General features: G+C 48.1%; 1 protein-coding gene across 1 annotated transcript; it reads left to right on the plus strand.

Moving 5' to 3' along the window:
• The first annotated feature begins 310 nt into the window (after positions 1-310).
• LOC123051417 (26S proteasome regulatory subunit 4 homolog) lies at positions 311-4,088 on the plus strand. The gene is made up of 5 exons (XM_044474283.1): positions 311-932; positions 2,261-2,506; positions 2,705-3,091; positions 3,177-3,317; positions 3,777-4,088. The coding sequence occupies exons 1-5, from the start codon at positions 441-443 to the stop codon at positions 3,858-3,860; spliced, it is 1,350 nt and encodes a 449-aa protein (XP_044330218.1). The 5' UTR covers positions 311-440; the 3' UTR covers positions 3,861-4,088.
• Positions 4,089-14,109: the final 10,021 nt, after the last annotated feature.

Here is a 14,109-nt window from a genome sequence, read left to right on the forward strand (position 1 = left end):
ACGATATTGCCTAGTAGTTATTATAATGTTTGGTGACATTTCCTAGAAAAAACGTTGCAATAAATTGCAAAGGAGGCCTAGATATCTGCTGAATTAATCATATAGTTCCCCCGCAAAAAATAAAAATAATCATAGTTCAAATTTACATATTTTTGGTAAATAAATCGGATTTGCACCGTGGTGGACTCGTTTTCTTTTTCCTTTCTGAGGGGAGCAAACCGTGGTGGACTCGTGGTCTCACACCTCCACCGAATCGAACACACACCGCGCCACAGAGTGGCCATATAGCATCCTTGCTTGCAGAGAAAGTTGATTGAAGGAAGCCAGACAGAAAAGGGGGAAGGGTCCGATCCGGGACGATAACTCCTCCGCCCAACCAGCCTCCGCGCCGCATCCAAACAGATCCACACCCGAAATCCCCGAAACCCTCGCCGGCGACCATGGGGCAGGGCACGCCGGGCGGCATGGGCAAGCAGGGCGGCGCCCCGGGCGACCGCGGCAAGCCGGGCGGCGACGGCGACAAGAAGGACAAGAAGTTCGAGCCGCCCGCCGCGCCGTCCCGGGTCGGCCGCAAGCAGCGCCGCCAGAAGGGGCCCGAGGCGGCCGCCCGCCTCCCCGGCGTCGCGCCGCTCTCCAAGTGCCGCCTCCGCCTCCTCAAGCTCGACCGCGTCAAGGACTACCTCCTCATGGAGGAGGAGTTCGTCGCCGCGCAGGAGCGCCTCCGCCCCACCGAGGAGAAGACGGAGGAGGACCGCTCCAAGGTCGACGACCTCCGCGGCACCCCCATGAGCGTCGGCTCCCTCGAGGAGATCATCGACGAGAGCCACGCCATCGTCTCCTCCTCCGTCGGCCCCGAGTACTACGTCGGCATACTCTCCTTCGTCGACAAGGACCAGCTCGAGCCAGGCTGCTCCATCCTCATGCACAACAAGGTACGCTGCTGCTGCCGCTGCCCGTGGCCCGGATCCATCTAGTTTGCTCTCTCGATCTGCATACCTGGTGAGGCTAGGGTTCGGATCTTAGGGGGAATTCGTTAACCATAACAAGTCAATTGAAGCCTGTTCAGTCTAGGACCTTATAGGTCGCTCAGAGAATTTGGGATCTGCGTGTAGTCTGAAGTCAGAGAGATCGGAATTGAAGGAATCTGGTGAAATTTTCATTCTAATCTGAATTGCTCAAATATGTGCGCAAGTGAACTGAACCTTAAAACGAGTCTCATAAGGATTGGTACGATGCTGAGGATTGCGTAGTTTGCGTTGTGAAGCTTTTCATATCTAGTAGAGCACTGCGGTCAGTTGGTTTCTGCAATTAATTAGACTTATTATTTAAAGGTTCACTCCTGAAATCTAGACAACTAGCTGTATGGTGTAGTTCTGCAAGGCTTCAATTGACTTGTTATGGTTGATGAATTCCAAAGCTAGTTTGCTTTGCTTTGGATCTTAGGGGGAACTCATCAGCCATAACAAGTCAAAATCCTAGGGAAACTCATTATAACAAGTAACAACTAACAATGGCCATGTGATGTGTAGTTCTGAAACTCGTTCTTGGTGTGATCATTATGTGAGAGGGTTGTCAATGCATGTGCAGGTGCGCAATCATTTTGGTAGACATAAAAGCATTATATTCCTTATATTATGTACTCCCGCCATAAAGAAATATAAGAGCGTTTAGATCACTACTTCAGTGATGTAAACGCTCTTATATTTCTTTACAGAGGGAGTATTTACTATGTTACTGATATATTCAGTAGAAGGAAAGGGTGGGCACCAATGGTTCTCAGGATAGCTGGTTGACAGTCTATAAAATAGCTGTTGCATTCAAGAGATTATGACTCTGTTTCGTGTTCTTTGGTTTTGTTTTAGCTGTGTTGTCAGCTTTGAGGAAGTTTTTTCTGTTGTTAGGAGGATGTTCTTGGTTCTGTGTTGTGTTGTTGGGGCTTTTGCTTCAACGGATTACTTGTATTAACCTGTGTTATCAGCTTCCAGCAATGAAAGCTGGGGGAACCCCTTAATTCAAAAAATAAATAAATGTTACTTTAGTTCTTATCTCTTAGGCTCGGTATTGTGTTCAATATCTGAGTAGCCATGAAACAGGTGGTAGTATTTGTTTATTTTCATCACAAAACATAAAACTATTGTGATTTCCTTCATAGGGGCTCAGGGAACTTTCCTACTCTTTCCATAGATACTGCCCATTGCACATAACTGTCATGCAGCCTGTAAATAGATGTTATGATGGCTCACAAGATACAATTTTCCAGGTTCTTTCTGTGGTTGGAATTCTGCAAGACGAAGTTGACCCTATGGTATCTGTGATGAAAGTTGAGAAAGCTCCGCTGGAATCATATGCGGACATTGGTGGGTTAGATGCTCAGATTCAAGAAATAAAAGAGGCAGTTGAGCTTCCACTAACCCACCCCGAGTTATATGAAGACATTGGAATAAGGCCACCCAAGGGGGTCATATTATATGGAGAACCGGGAACAGGGAAAACTCTACTTGCCAAGGTCAGTGTTCTGGCCTTCGCACTAGACATCTGTTGCTTATTTTCTTTGAGGAGCATTTCAGGCTTCAGTCCTCTTAAATTCATTGCAGGCTCTAATATTTTTCCGAATTGTTGCTTTATTTTGCATTATATACCTTTTAAATATCATTTATTTGAGTGCTGATGTATGACCTGTGGTTACTTGAAATTGTTACTGCAGGCTGTTGCTAACTCCACATCCGCAACTTTCTTACGTGTCGTTGGAAGTGAACTTATTCAGAAGTACCTTGGCGACGGTCCAAAACTAGTTAGAGAACTATTTAGAGTGGCGGATGAGCTTTCCCCCTCGATAGTCTTCATCGATGAAATCGATGCAGTTGGAACAAAGAGGTATGATGCTCATTCAGGAGGGGAGCGTGAGATTCAGAGAACTATGTTGGAGCTGCTGAACCAGCTAGATGGTTTTGACTCGCGTGGAGATGTTAAAGTTATTCTAGCTACAAATCGCATTGAAAGTCTTGATCCAGCCTTGCTTCGCCCTGGCCGAATAGACCGAAAGATAGAATTCCCTCTTCCGGACATTAAGACTAGGCGGCGGATCTTCCAGGTACCTTTTAAATCAGTCTATGTTGATCTTAACATTACAGAATGCAATCTTGTTTGGTTCTTATGAACATCATAAAATCTTGCAGATACACACGGCGAAGATGACATTGTCAGATGATGTGAACCTGGAAGAGTTTGTCATGACTAAGGATGAGTTTTCTGGTGCTGACATCAAAGCAATATGCACCGAATCTGGCTTGCTTGCTTTGAGAGAGCGTAGGATGAAGGTAAGGATGGACTTTTTATCTCTAGTTCAAATAGTAAAACTTTGTTTTGGGGAGTTCACTGAAGTATACCTCTATTTCTAGCTGGCATCTGTACCACAGAATTATGGTTTTGCATGTGGATGATAGATAAGCATATAGTTTTTGTTGCATGAGCATTATCACTTTCTGTTATGTATGTTCTCCCCCCCTGGCAGTTAGGCAGTAGAACTTCAGATTATAGGCTATACTATTGGAGGAAGCCAATAAGCACCATTTATTTAGCAACAAACTTGTTTTCTAATTCATGGCTCAGAACATTTCTGTTCTATATACTAATATGTCGGTCTGGTACCAGTCTATCATGTTCAGGGTATTAAGTTTTGGTATACGTCTTGTGCCATCTATAAGTTGTAATTAATGCCGGAAAATGCTACATGTATACTTCCATGTACTTGATCTGCTGTTTCCTGATTTCCCTAGGTGACGCACGCTGACTTCAAGAAGGCAAAGGAGAAGGTCATGTTCAAGAAGAAGGAAGGCGTGCCGGAGGGGCTTTACATGTGATGAATTGTGCACCTGTCTTCACTACCAGAATGATGTTGTGTAGTGATAATATATTTGGTATCGTGGGATATGTTTCCCCGGTTTGGAGAATAGGCGCAAATTTGTTTGTAACATTTTCTTCGCCTGAATGGTTGGATAATTGAATAGTTTGTTGTACTACGATCTGTTGACTCCTTTCTTCCGAAGTACTGAATCATAAGCTTGAATCGCAATGGCCAGTTATTAAAACCGTGGCATTCTGGTGCTTCTCTCAAATTCATTCCAGGTGGCATTGATGTTGAGCAAATATAAGCTGCAACCGGATAGCTATGCTCTGTTGTGCCATGGTTGTTACTGGATAATCGAAATTGGATTGCATACAAAGGAAGTAGGAAAACTAATTTTTATATGTCCTTTGACGGAATGCAATTCAAACTACATATGCAAGGACTGTACAGTATGCCTCTTCAACTTGAGCATTAAATATTTTTGCAAGAAGGTTGTTGTGATCAAACGAGACGACTCTTGTATTTCGTAGCCTTTATGAGTCAATGTCACTTAAGGTGTTGTTCATCCGCATGAGCCTGTTTTTAATCCATAAAACAAGGATTTGTCTCATTCGATCCTGGATGCAGCTCCCCACATGCCAGTGGCCCAATGGCGGACGTCAGGGGATCCTTGTTCAAAGGTACTAGCGCTTTTTAGAAATCAGACCTCCAATGCAAAGGTGCTTATATGTGGTGCTAAATACATTAAATAGCTTAGCAACTCAACTTTCTAATGCATAAGTGCTTAGAGCATCTCTAGCCGTTGGCCCCTCAGGGGCGCCTAAAATCGCCGCCTGGGGGTGAGCCGGCGCAAAAAAGGGCCTGGGGGCGAGTTGGTCCCCAGCCGCCGGCCCCAGGGCCGCCCCCAGACACGTCTAAATTTTTTCAAAAAAGAAAACGTTCGGCGAAGTTCGGCTAAACACGTCTAAATTTCGGTAAACTTTGGCATATATTAGACATGTTCGCGGCTTTTTACATAGCAAATATATCTAAAAAGGGAACTGGCTGAATGCGGAGTAGTCGCCGTCGTCGCCGCCATCCTCACCGCCGTCGTCATCGTCGGCCTTCTCCTCCTTAACGCGGCCCTCCCTGGTGGACCCCTGACCGGCATCGCCATGGCGGACTGGTGGCGGCGGCGCGTCGTCGTCATCGTTGTCTTCGAGGACGACGACTCCTCCTTCGTCGCGGCCCCGGCGGCGCTGCTCGAAGCGGCGCACTGGCGCTCCCTCGCCATTCCAGGGCTGCGTCGTCGTCGAGCTCCACGTCGCCGTGTTCCGTCTTCACGGCGAGGAGACCCGGCTCCGTCTTTGGCTTGACAAAGCGCGGAGGAGCCGACGAGGAGGCGCGCCGGCCGCCCTCGTTGATGACGATGCCGGCGCTGCGAGTGCGCCGGCCGAGCGGCGTCTCCGCCGCGGGCCCGACCTTGACGCCAAGCAGCGCCGGAGAACCGGAGGAGTGGGAAGAAGACCGTGAGGAGGAGTGCGAGGAGGAAGACGAGGAGGAGACGAACCTCCTGGGCATCCATTGCCCGGCGCGTCGGCGGTGGGCCGGGGCGGCCGCCCTCGCCGGGGGAGGGTATGCCAGCGGCGGGTTGTTGCCGCCCTCAAGGTGCGTCAGCACACACTCGAGCGTGCGGCCGGGGACGCCCCACCACAGGTGGCGCTCCTCGCTGTTCTTCGTGCCGCCCACCACCGGCGCCCCGTTGGTGGACGCCAGCCTCTGCTGCTGACGGCGCTCGAAGTACGCCGCCCACGCCGCGTGGTTGTCGCCGGCGTACTGGGGGAGGGCGAGCTGCTCGTCGGTGAGGGAGGCACGCACGATCTCTACCTCGGCGGCGAAGTAGGGGCAGCACGCCATGGCGTCGGGCAACCGGGGAATGGGCACTCCCCCGTTGCTGAATCTCCACCCCGTCGGCCCGGCGCGCATGTCCGGTGGCGCCGGGATGTTGGCCTCGAAAAGGAACCACGACTCCTGTTCGCGGAGCGAGCGGCGGCCGAAGCCGTTGGCCGCCGCCTCGTCGTCGGGGAAACGTTCGGCCATCGGGGCTGTCGGTGGGGGAGGGAGAGGGAGGGCTCGGCGGCGGCGCACGGGAGAGGGAGAGCTCGGCGGCTAGGGCCGGTGTGGCCAGAGGCGAGGGTGGCCACCGGCTTATATAGCCGCGCCCGTGTGTACGCGTGGCGGGAGGGGAGGCGTCGCCGCGCCGCCCCGTGACGTGCCACCCGTGAGGAATCAATGGCAAGGCTGACCGGTGGCGGCAGCGCATCAGCCTTGGCATTGATTTCCGCGGGAACCGAGGCGATGAAGGCGACGAAGCGCCCGTCTCACTGACTCGGCGGGCCCGCGGCTGCTTCGCGCCAAAACAACTTGCCCCGGCGCCCCCAGGCGCCCCCCAGCGCGCCGGGTTCGGCCTGTTGGGGAACGTAGCAGAAATTCAAAATTTTCTACGCATCACCAAGATCAATCTATGGAGTAATCTAGCAACGAGGGGAAGGGGAGTGCATCTACATACCATTGTAGATCGCGATGCGGAAGCATTGCAAGAACGCGGATGAGGGAGTCGTACTCGTAGCGGTTCAGATCGCGGTTGATTCCGATCTAAGCGCCGAACCACGGCGCCTCCGCGTTCAACACACGTGCAGCCCGGTGACATCTCCCACGCCTTGATCCGGCAAGGAGAGAGGGAGAGGTTGGGGAAGACTCCGTCCAGCAGCAGCACAATGGCATGGTGGTGATGGAGGAGCGTGGCACTCCAGCAGGGCTTCGCCAAGCAGTGCGAGAGACGAGGAGGGAGAGGGGTAGGGCTGCGCCAAGAGAGAGGTGTTCTCATGTCTGTGGCAGCCCCAAAACCCCCACTATATATAGGGGAGGGGGAGGGGCTGCGCCCCCATCTAGGGTTCCCCCCCAAGGGGTGCGGCCAGCCCTAGATGGGACTTGGAGGGGCGGCCAAGGGGGGAGAGAGGGGGGCGCACCACTAGGTGGGCCTTAGGCCCATCTGAGCCTAGGGTTTCCCCCTTCCTCCGCCCTGGGCCCCTTGTGGGAGGCGCACCAGCCCACCTAGGGGCTGGTCCCTTCCCACACTTGGCCCACGCAGCCCTCTGGGGCCGGTGGCCCCACCTGGTTGACCCCCGGGACCCTCCCGGTGGTCCCGGTACGTTACCGATAGCACCCGAAACTTTTCCGGTGACCAAAACAGGACTTCCCATATATAAATCTTTACCTCCGGACCATTCCGGAACTCCTCGTGACGTCCGGGATCTCATCCGGGACTCCGAACAACATTCGGTAACCACGTATATCTATTCCCTATAACCCTAGCGTCATCGAACCTTAAGTGTGTAGACCCTACGGGTTCGGGAACCATGCAGACATGACCGAGACGTTCTCCGGTCAATAACCAACAGCGGGATCTGGATACCCATGTTGGCTCCCACATGTTCCACGATGATCTCATCAGATGAACCACGATGTCGGGGATTCAATCAATCCCGTATACAATTCCCTTTGTCAATCGGTATGTTACTTGCCCGAGATTCGATCGTCGGTATCCCGATACCTTGTTCAATCTCGTTACCGGCAAGTCTCTTTACTCGTTCCGTAACACATCACCCCGTGATCAACTCCTTGGTCACATCGTGCACATTATGGTGATGTCCTACCGAGTGGGCCCAGAGATACGTCTCCGTTTACACGGAGTGACAAATCCCAGTCTCGATTCGTGCCAACCCAACAGACACTTTCGGAGATACCTGTAGTGCACCTTTATAGCCCCCAGTTACGTTGTGACGTTTGGTACACCCAAAGAATTCCTACGGTATCCGGGAGTTGCACAATCTCATGGTCTAAGGAAATGATACTTGACATTAGAAAAGCTTTAGCAGACGAACTACACGATCTTGTGCTAGGCTTAGGATTGGGTCTTGTCCATCACATCATTCTCCTAATGATGTGATCCCGTTATCAACGACATCCAATGTCCATGGTCAGGAAACCGTAACCATCTATTGATCAACGAGCTAGTCAACTAGAGGCTTATTAGGGACAGGTGTTGTCTATGTATCCACACATGTATTTGAGTTTCCTATCAATACAATTTTAGCATGGATAATAAACGATTATCATGAACAAGGAAATATAATAATAACCAATTTATTATTGCCTCTAGTGCATATTTCCAACAGTCTCCCACTTGCACTAGAGTCAATAATCTAGTTCACATCACCATGTGATTAACACTCACAGGTCACATCACCATGTGACCAACATCCAAAGAGTTTACTAGAGTCAACAATCTAGTTCACATCACTATGTGATTAACACTCAATGATTTCTGGTTTGATCATGTTATGCTTGTGAGAGAGGTTATTAGTCAACGGGTCTGAACCTTTCAGATCCGTGTGTGTTTTACGAATATCTATGTCATCTTGTGGATGCTACCACGCGCTACTTGGAGCCATTTCAAATAACTGCTCTACTATACGAATCCGGTTTACTACTCAGAGTCATCCAGATTAGTGTCAAAGTTCGCATCGACGTAACCCTTTACGACGAACTCCTTTTCACCTCCATAATCGAGAAAATTCCTTAGTCCACTAGATACTAAGGATAAGTTCGACCGCTGTCATGTGATCCATTCCCTATTGTACCCCTTGACCAACTCATGGCAAGGCACACTTCATGTGCGGTACATAGCATAACATACTGTAGAGCCTACGTCTAAAGCATAGGGGACGACCTTCATCCTTTCTCTCTCTTCTGCTGTGGTCAGGTCTTGAGTCTTACTCAATACTCACACCTTGTAACACAGCCAAGAACTCCTTCTTTGCTGATCTATTTTGAACTCTTTCAAATCATGTCAAGGTGTGCGTTCTTTGAAAGTATCATCAAGTGTCTTGATCTATCTCTATAGATCTTGATGCCCAATATGTAAGCAGCTTTATCCAGGTCTTCCTTTGAAAAACTCCTTTCAAACAACCCTTTATGCTTTCCAGAAATTTTTACATCATTTCAGATCAACAATATGTCATTCACATATACTTATCAGAAATGTTGTAGCACTCCCACTCACTTTATTGTAAATACAAGTTTCTAACAAACTTTGTATAAACCCAAAATCTTTGATCATCTCATCAAAGCATACATTCCAACTCCGAGATGCTTACTCCAGTCCTTAGAAGGATTGCTGGAGCTTTGCATACTTGTTAGCATCTTTCAGGATTGACAAAAACCTTCTGGTTGTATCACATACAACCTTTCCTTACGAAAACTGGTAAGGAAACTAGTTTTGATATCATATCTTCAAGATTTCATAAATAATGCAGTAACTGCTAACACAATTCCAACAGACTCTTAGCATCGCTACGAGTGAGAAAATCTCATCGTAGTCAACTCCTTGAACTTGTCAGAAAACATCTTAACGACAAGTCGAGCTTTCTTAATGGTGACACTTACCATCATTGTCTGTCTTCCTTTTAAAATCCATCTGCACCCAACAACCTTACGACTATCAAGTATTTCTTCCAAAGTCTATACTTTGCTTTTATACATGGATCCTCTCTCGGATTTCATGGCCTCGAGCCATTCGTCGGAATCCGGGCCCACCATCGCTTCTCCATAGCTCGTAGGTTCATTGTTGTCTAGCAACATGACTTCCAAGACAGGATTACGTACCACTCTGAAGTAGTATGCATCCTTATCGACCTACGAGGTTTGGTAGTGACTTGATCCGAAGTTTCATGATCACTATCATAAGCTTCCACTTAAATTGTTGTAGGTGCCACAGGAACAACTTCCTGTGCCCTGCTACACACTAGTTGAAGTTATGGTTCAATAACCTCATCAAGTCTCCACCATCCTCCCACTCAATTCTTTCGAGAGAAACTTTTCCTCGAGAAAGGACTCATTTCTAGAAGCAATTACTTTTGCTTCCAGATCTGAAACAGGAGGTATACCCAACTGTTTTGGGTATTCTATGAAGATGCATTTATCCGCTTTGGGTCGAGCTTATCAGCCTGAAACTTTTTCACATAAGCATCGCAGCCCCAAACTTTTAAGAAACGACAACTTAGGTTTCTCTAAACGGTGTCGTCTCAACGGAATTGCGTGGTGCCCTATTTAAAGTGAATGCGGTTGTCTCTAATGCCTAACCCATAAACGATAGTGGTAATTCGATAAGAGACATCATGGTATGCACCATATCCAATAGGGTGCAGTTATAATGTTCGGACACACCATCACACTATGGTGCTCCAAGCGGTATTAGTCGTGAAACAATTTCCACAGTTTCTTAATTGTGTGCCAAACTCGTAACTCAGATACTCATCTCTATGATCATATCACAGACATTTTATCCTCTTGTCACGACGATCTTCAACTTCACTCTGAAATCACTTGAACCTTTCAATAATTCAGACTTGTGTTTCATCAAGTAAATACACTCAGCATCTACTCAAATCATCTGTGAAGTAAGAACATAACGATATCCACTGCATGCCTCAGCACTCATTGGACTGCATACATCAAAATGTATTACTTCCAACAAGTTGCTCTCTCGTTCCATCTTACTGAAAACGAGGCCTTTCAGTCATCTTGCCCATGTGGTATGATTTGCATGTCTCAAGTGATTCAAAATCAAGTGAGTCCAAACGATCCATCTGCATGGAGTTTCTTCATGCATATATACCAATAGACATGGTTCGCATGTCTCAATCTTTTCAAAAACGAGTGAGTCCAAAGATCCATCTATATGGAGCTTCTTCATGCGTTCTATACCAATATGACTCAAATGGCAGTGCCACAAGTATGTGGTACTATCATTACTATTTTATGTCTTTTGGCACGAACATGTGTATCACTGCGATCGAGATTCATTTTAGGTGCAAGACCATTGAAGGTATTATTCAAATAAACAGAGTAACCATTATTCTCCTTAAATGAATAACCGTATTGCGATAAACATAATCCAATCATGTTTATGCTCAATGCAAACACCAAATAACAATTATTTAGGTTTAATACCAATCTCGATGGTAGAGGGAGCATGCGATGCTTGATCACATCAACCTTGGAAACACTTCCAACACATATCGTCATCTCACCTTTAGCTAGTCTCCGTTTATTCCGCAGCTTTTATTTCGAGTTACTAACACTTAGCAACCGAACCGGTATCTAATACCCTGGTGCTGCTAGGAGTACTAGTAAAGTACACATTCACATAATGTATATCCAATATACTTCTGTCGACCTTGCCTGCCTTCTCATCTACCAAGTATCTAGGGTAGTTCTGCTTCAGTGACCGTTCCCCTCATTACAGGAGCACTTAGTCTCGGGTTTGGGTTTAACCTTGGGATTCTTTACTAGAGCAGCAAATGATTTGTTGTTTCATGAAGTATCCCTTTTGCCCTTGCCCTTCTTGAAACTAGTGGTTTTATTAACCATCAACAATTGATGCTCCTATTTGATTTCTACTTTCGCGGTGTCAAACATCGCGAATAGCTCAAGGATCATCATATCTATCCCTGATATGTTATAGTTCATCACGAAGCTCTAATAGCTTGGTGGCAGTGACTACGGAGAACCATCACTATCTCATCTGGAAGGTTAACTCCCACTCGATTCAAGCGATTGTGGCACTCAGACAATCTGAGCACATGCTCAACGATTGAGCTTTTCTCCCTTAGTCTGCAGGCTTAAGAAACTTGTCAGAGGTCTCATACCTCTTGACGTGGGCACTAGTCTGAAATCCCAATTTCAGTCTTCGGAACATCTCATATGTTCTGCGACGTTTCAAAACGTCTTTGGTGCCACAATTTTAAACCGTTCAACATTACGCACTGAACTATCACGTAGTCATCAAAACGTGTATGTCAGATGTTCGCAACATCCACAAACGACGCTCGAGGTTCAGCACACCGAGCGGTGCATTAAGGACATAAGCCTTCTGTGCAGCAATGAGGACAATCCTCAGTTCACGGACCCAGTCCGCATAATTGCTACTATCAACTTTCAACTAAATTTTCTCTAGGGACATATCTTAAACAGTAGAACTAAAGCGTAAGCTATGACATAATTTGCAAAGACCTTTTGACTATGTTCATGATAATTAAGTTCATCTGATTATTCAATGAACTCCCACTCAGATAGACATCCCTCTAGTCATCTAAGTGATACATGATCCGAGTCAAACTAGGCCGTGTCCGATCATCACGTGAGACGGACTAGTCATCATCGGTGAACATCTCCATGTTGATCGTATCTACTATACGACTCATGTTCGACCTTTCGATCTCTTTTGTTCTGAGGCCATGTCTGTACATGCTAGGCTCGTCAAGTTAACCTAAGTGTTTCGCATGTGTTCCGAGGCCATGTCTGTACACGCTAGGCTCGTCAACACCCGTTGTATTCGAACGTTAGAATCTATCACACCCGATCATCACGTGGTGCTTCGAAACAACGAACCTTCGCAACGGTGCACAGTTAGGGGGAACACGTCTCTTGAAATTTTAGTGAGGGATCATCTTATTTATGCTACCGTCGTTCTAAGCAAATAAGATGTAAACATGATAAACATCACATGCAAATCATAAGGTGACGTGATATGGCCAATATCATCTTGCGCCTTAGATCTCCATCTTGGAGGCGCGGCATGATCACCTTCGTCACCGGCATGACACCATGATCTCCATCATCATGATCTCCATCATCGTGTCTTCATGAAGTTGTCTCGCCAACTATTACTTCTACTACTATGGCTAACGGTTAGCAATAAAGTAAAGTAATTACATGGCGTTTTCATTGACACGCAGGTCATACAATAAATTAAGACAACTCCTATGGCTCCTGCCGGTTGTCATACTCATCGACATGCAAGTCGTGATTCCTATTACAAGAACATGATCAATCTCATACATCACATATATCATTCATCACATCCTTTTGGCCATATCACATCACATAGCATACCCTGCAAAAACAAGTTAGACGTCCTCTAATTGTTGTTGCATGTTTTACGTGGCTGCTATGGGTTTCTAGCAAGAACGTTTCTTACCTACGCAAAAGCCACAACGTGATATGTCAATTTCTATTTACCCTTCATAAGGACCCTTTTCATCGAATCCGATCCGACTAAAGTGGGAGAGACAGACACCCGCTAGCCACCTTATGCAACTAGTGCATGTCAGTCGGTGGAACCTGTCTCACGTAAGTGTACGTGTAAGGTCGGTCCGGGCCGCTTCATCCCACGATGCCGCCGAATCAAGATAAGACTAGTAACGGCAAGTAAATTGACAAAATCGACACCCACAACTACTTTGTGTTCTACTCGTGCATAGAAACTACGCATAGACCTAGCTCATGATGCCAGTGTTGGGGAACGTAGCAGAAATTCAAAATTTTCTACGCATCACCAAGATCAATCTATGGAGTAATCTAGCAACGAGGGGAAGGGGAGTGCATCTACATACCATTGTAGATCGCGATGCGGAAGCGTTTCAAGAACGCGGATGAGGGAGTCGTACTCGTAGCGATTCAGATCGCGGTTGATTCCGATCTAAGCTCCGAACCACGGCGCCTCCGCGTTCAACACACGTGCAGCCTGGTGACGTCTCCCACGCCTTGATCCAGCAAGGAGAGAGGGAGAGGTTGGGGAAGACTCCGTCCAGCAGCAGCACAATGGCATGGTGGTGATGGAGGAGCGTGGCACTCCAGCAGGGTTTCGCCAAGCACTGCGAGAGACGAGGAGGGAGAGGGGTAGGGCTGCGCCAAGAGGGAGGTGTTCTCATGTCTGTGGCAGCCCCAAAACCCCCACTATATATAGGGGAGGGGGAGGGGCTGTGCCCCCATCTAGGGTTCCCCCCCAAGGGGTGCGGCCAGCCCTAGATGGGACTTGGAGGGGCGGCCAAGGGGGGAGAGAGGGGGGCACACCACTAGGTGGGCCTTAGGCCCATCTGAGCCTAGGGTTTCCCCTTCCCCCCTTCCTGCGCCCTGGGCCCCTTGTGGGAGGCGCACCAGCCCACCTAGGGGCTGGTACCTTCCCACACTTGGCCCACGCAGCCCTCTGGGGCCGGTGGCCCCACCTGGTGGACCCCCGGGACCCTCCCGGTGGTCCCGGTACGTTATCGATAGCACCCAAAACTTTTCCGGTGACCAAAACAGGACTTCCCATATATAAATATTTACCTCCGGACCATTCCGGAACTCCTTGTGACGTCCGGGATCTCATCTGGGAC

The sequence above is a fragment of the Triticum aestivum genome, chromosome 2D (genome assembly GCF_018294505.1).
Source record: "Triticum aestivum cultivar Chinese Spring chromosome 2D, IWGSC CS RefSeq v2.1, whole genome shotgun sequence".
Taxonomy (NCBI): domain Eukaryota; kingdom Viridiplantae; phylum Streptophyta; class Magnoliopsida; order Poales; family Poaceae; genus Triticum; species Triticum aestivum.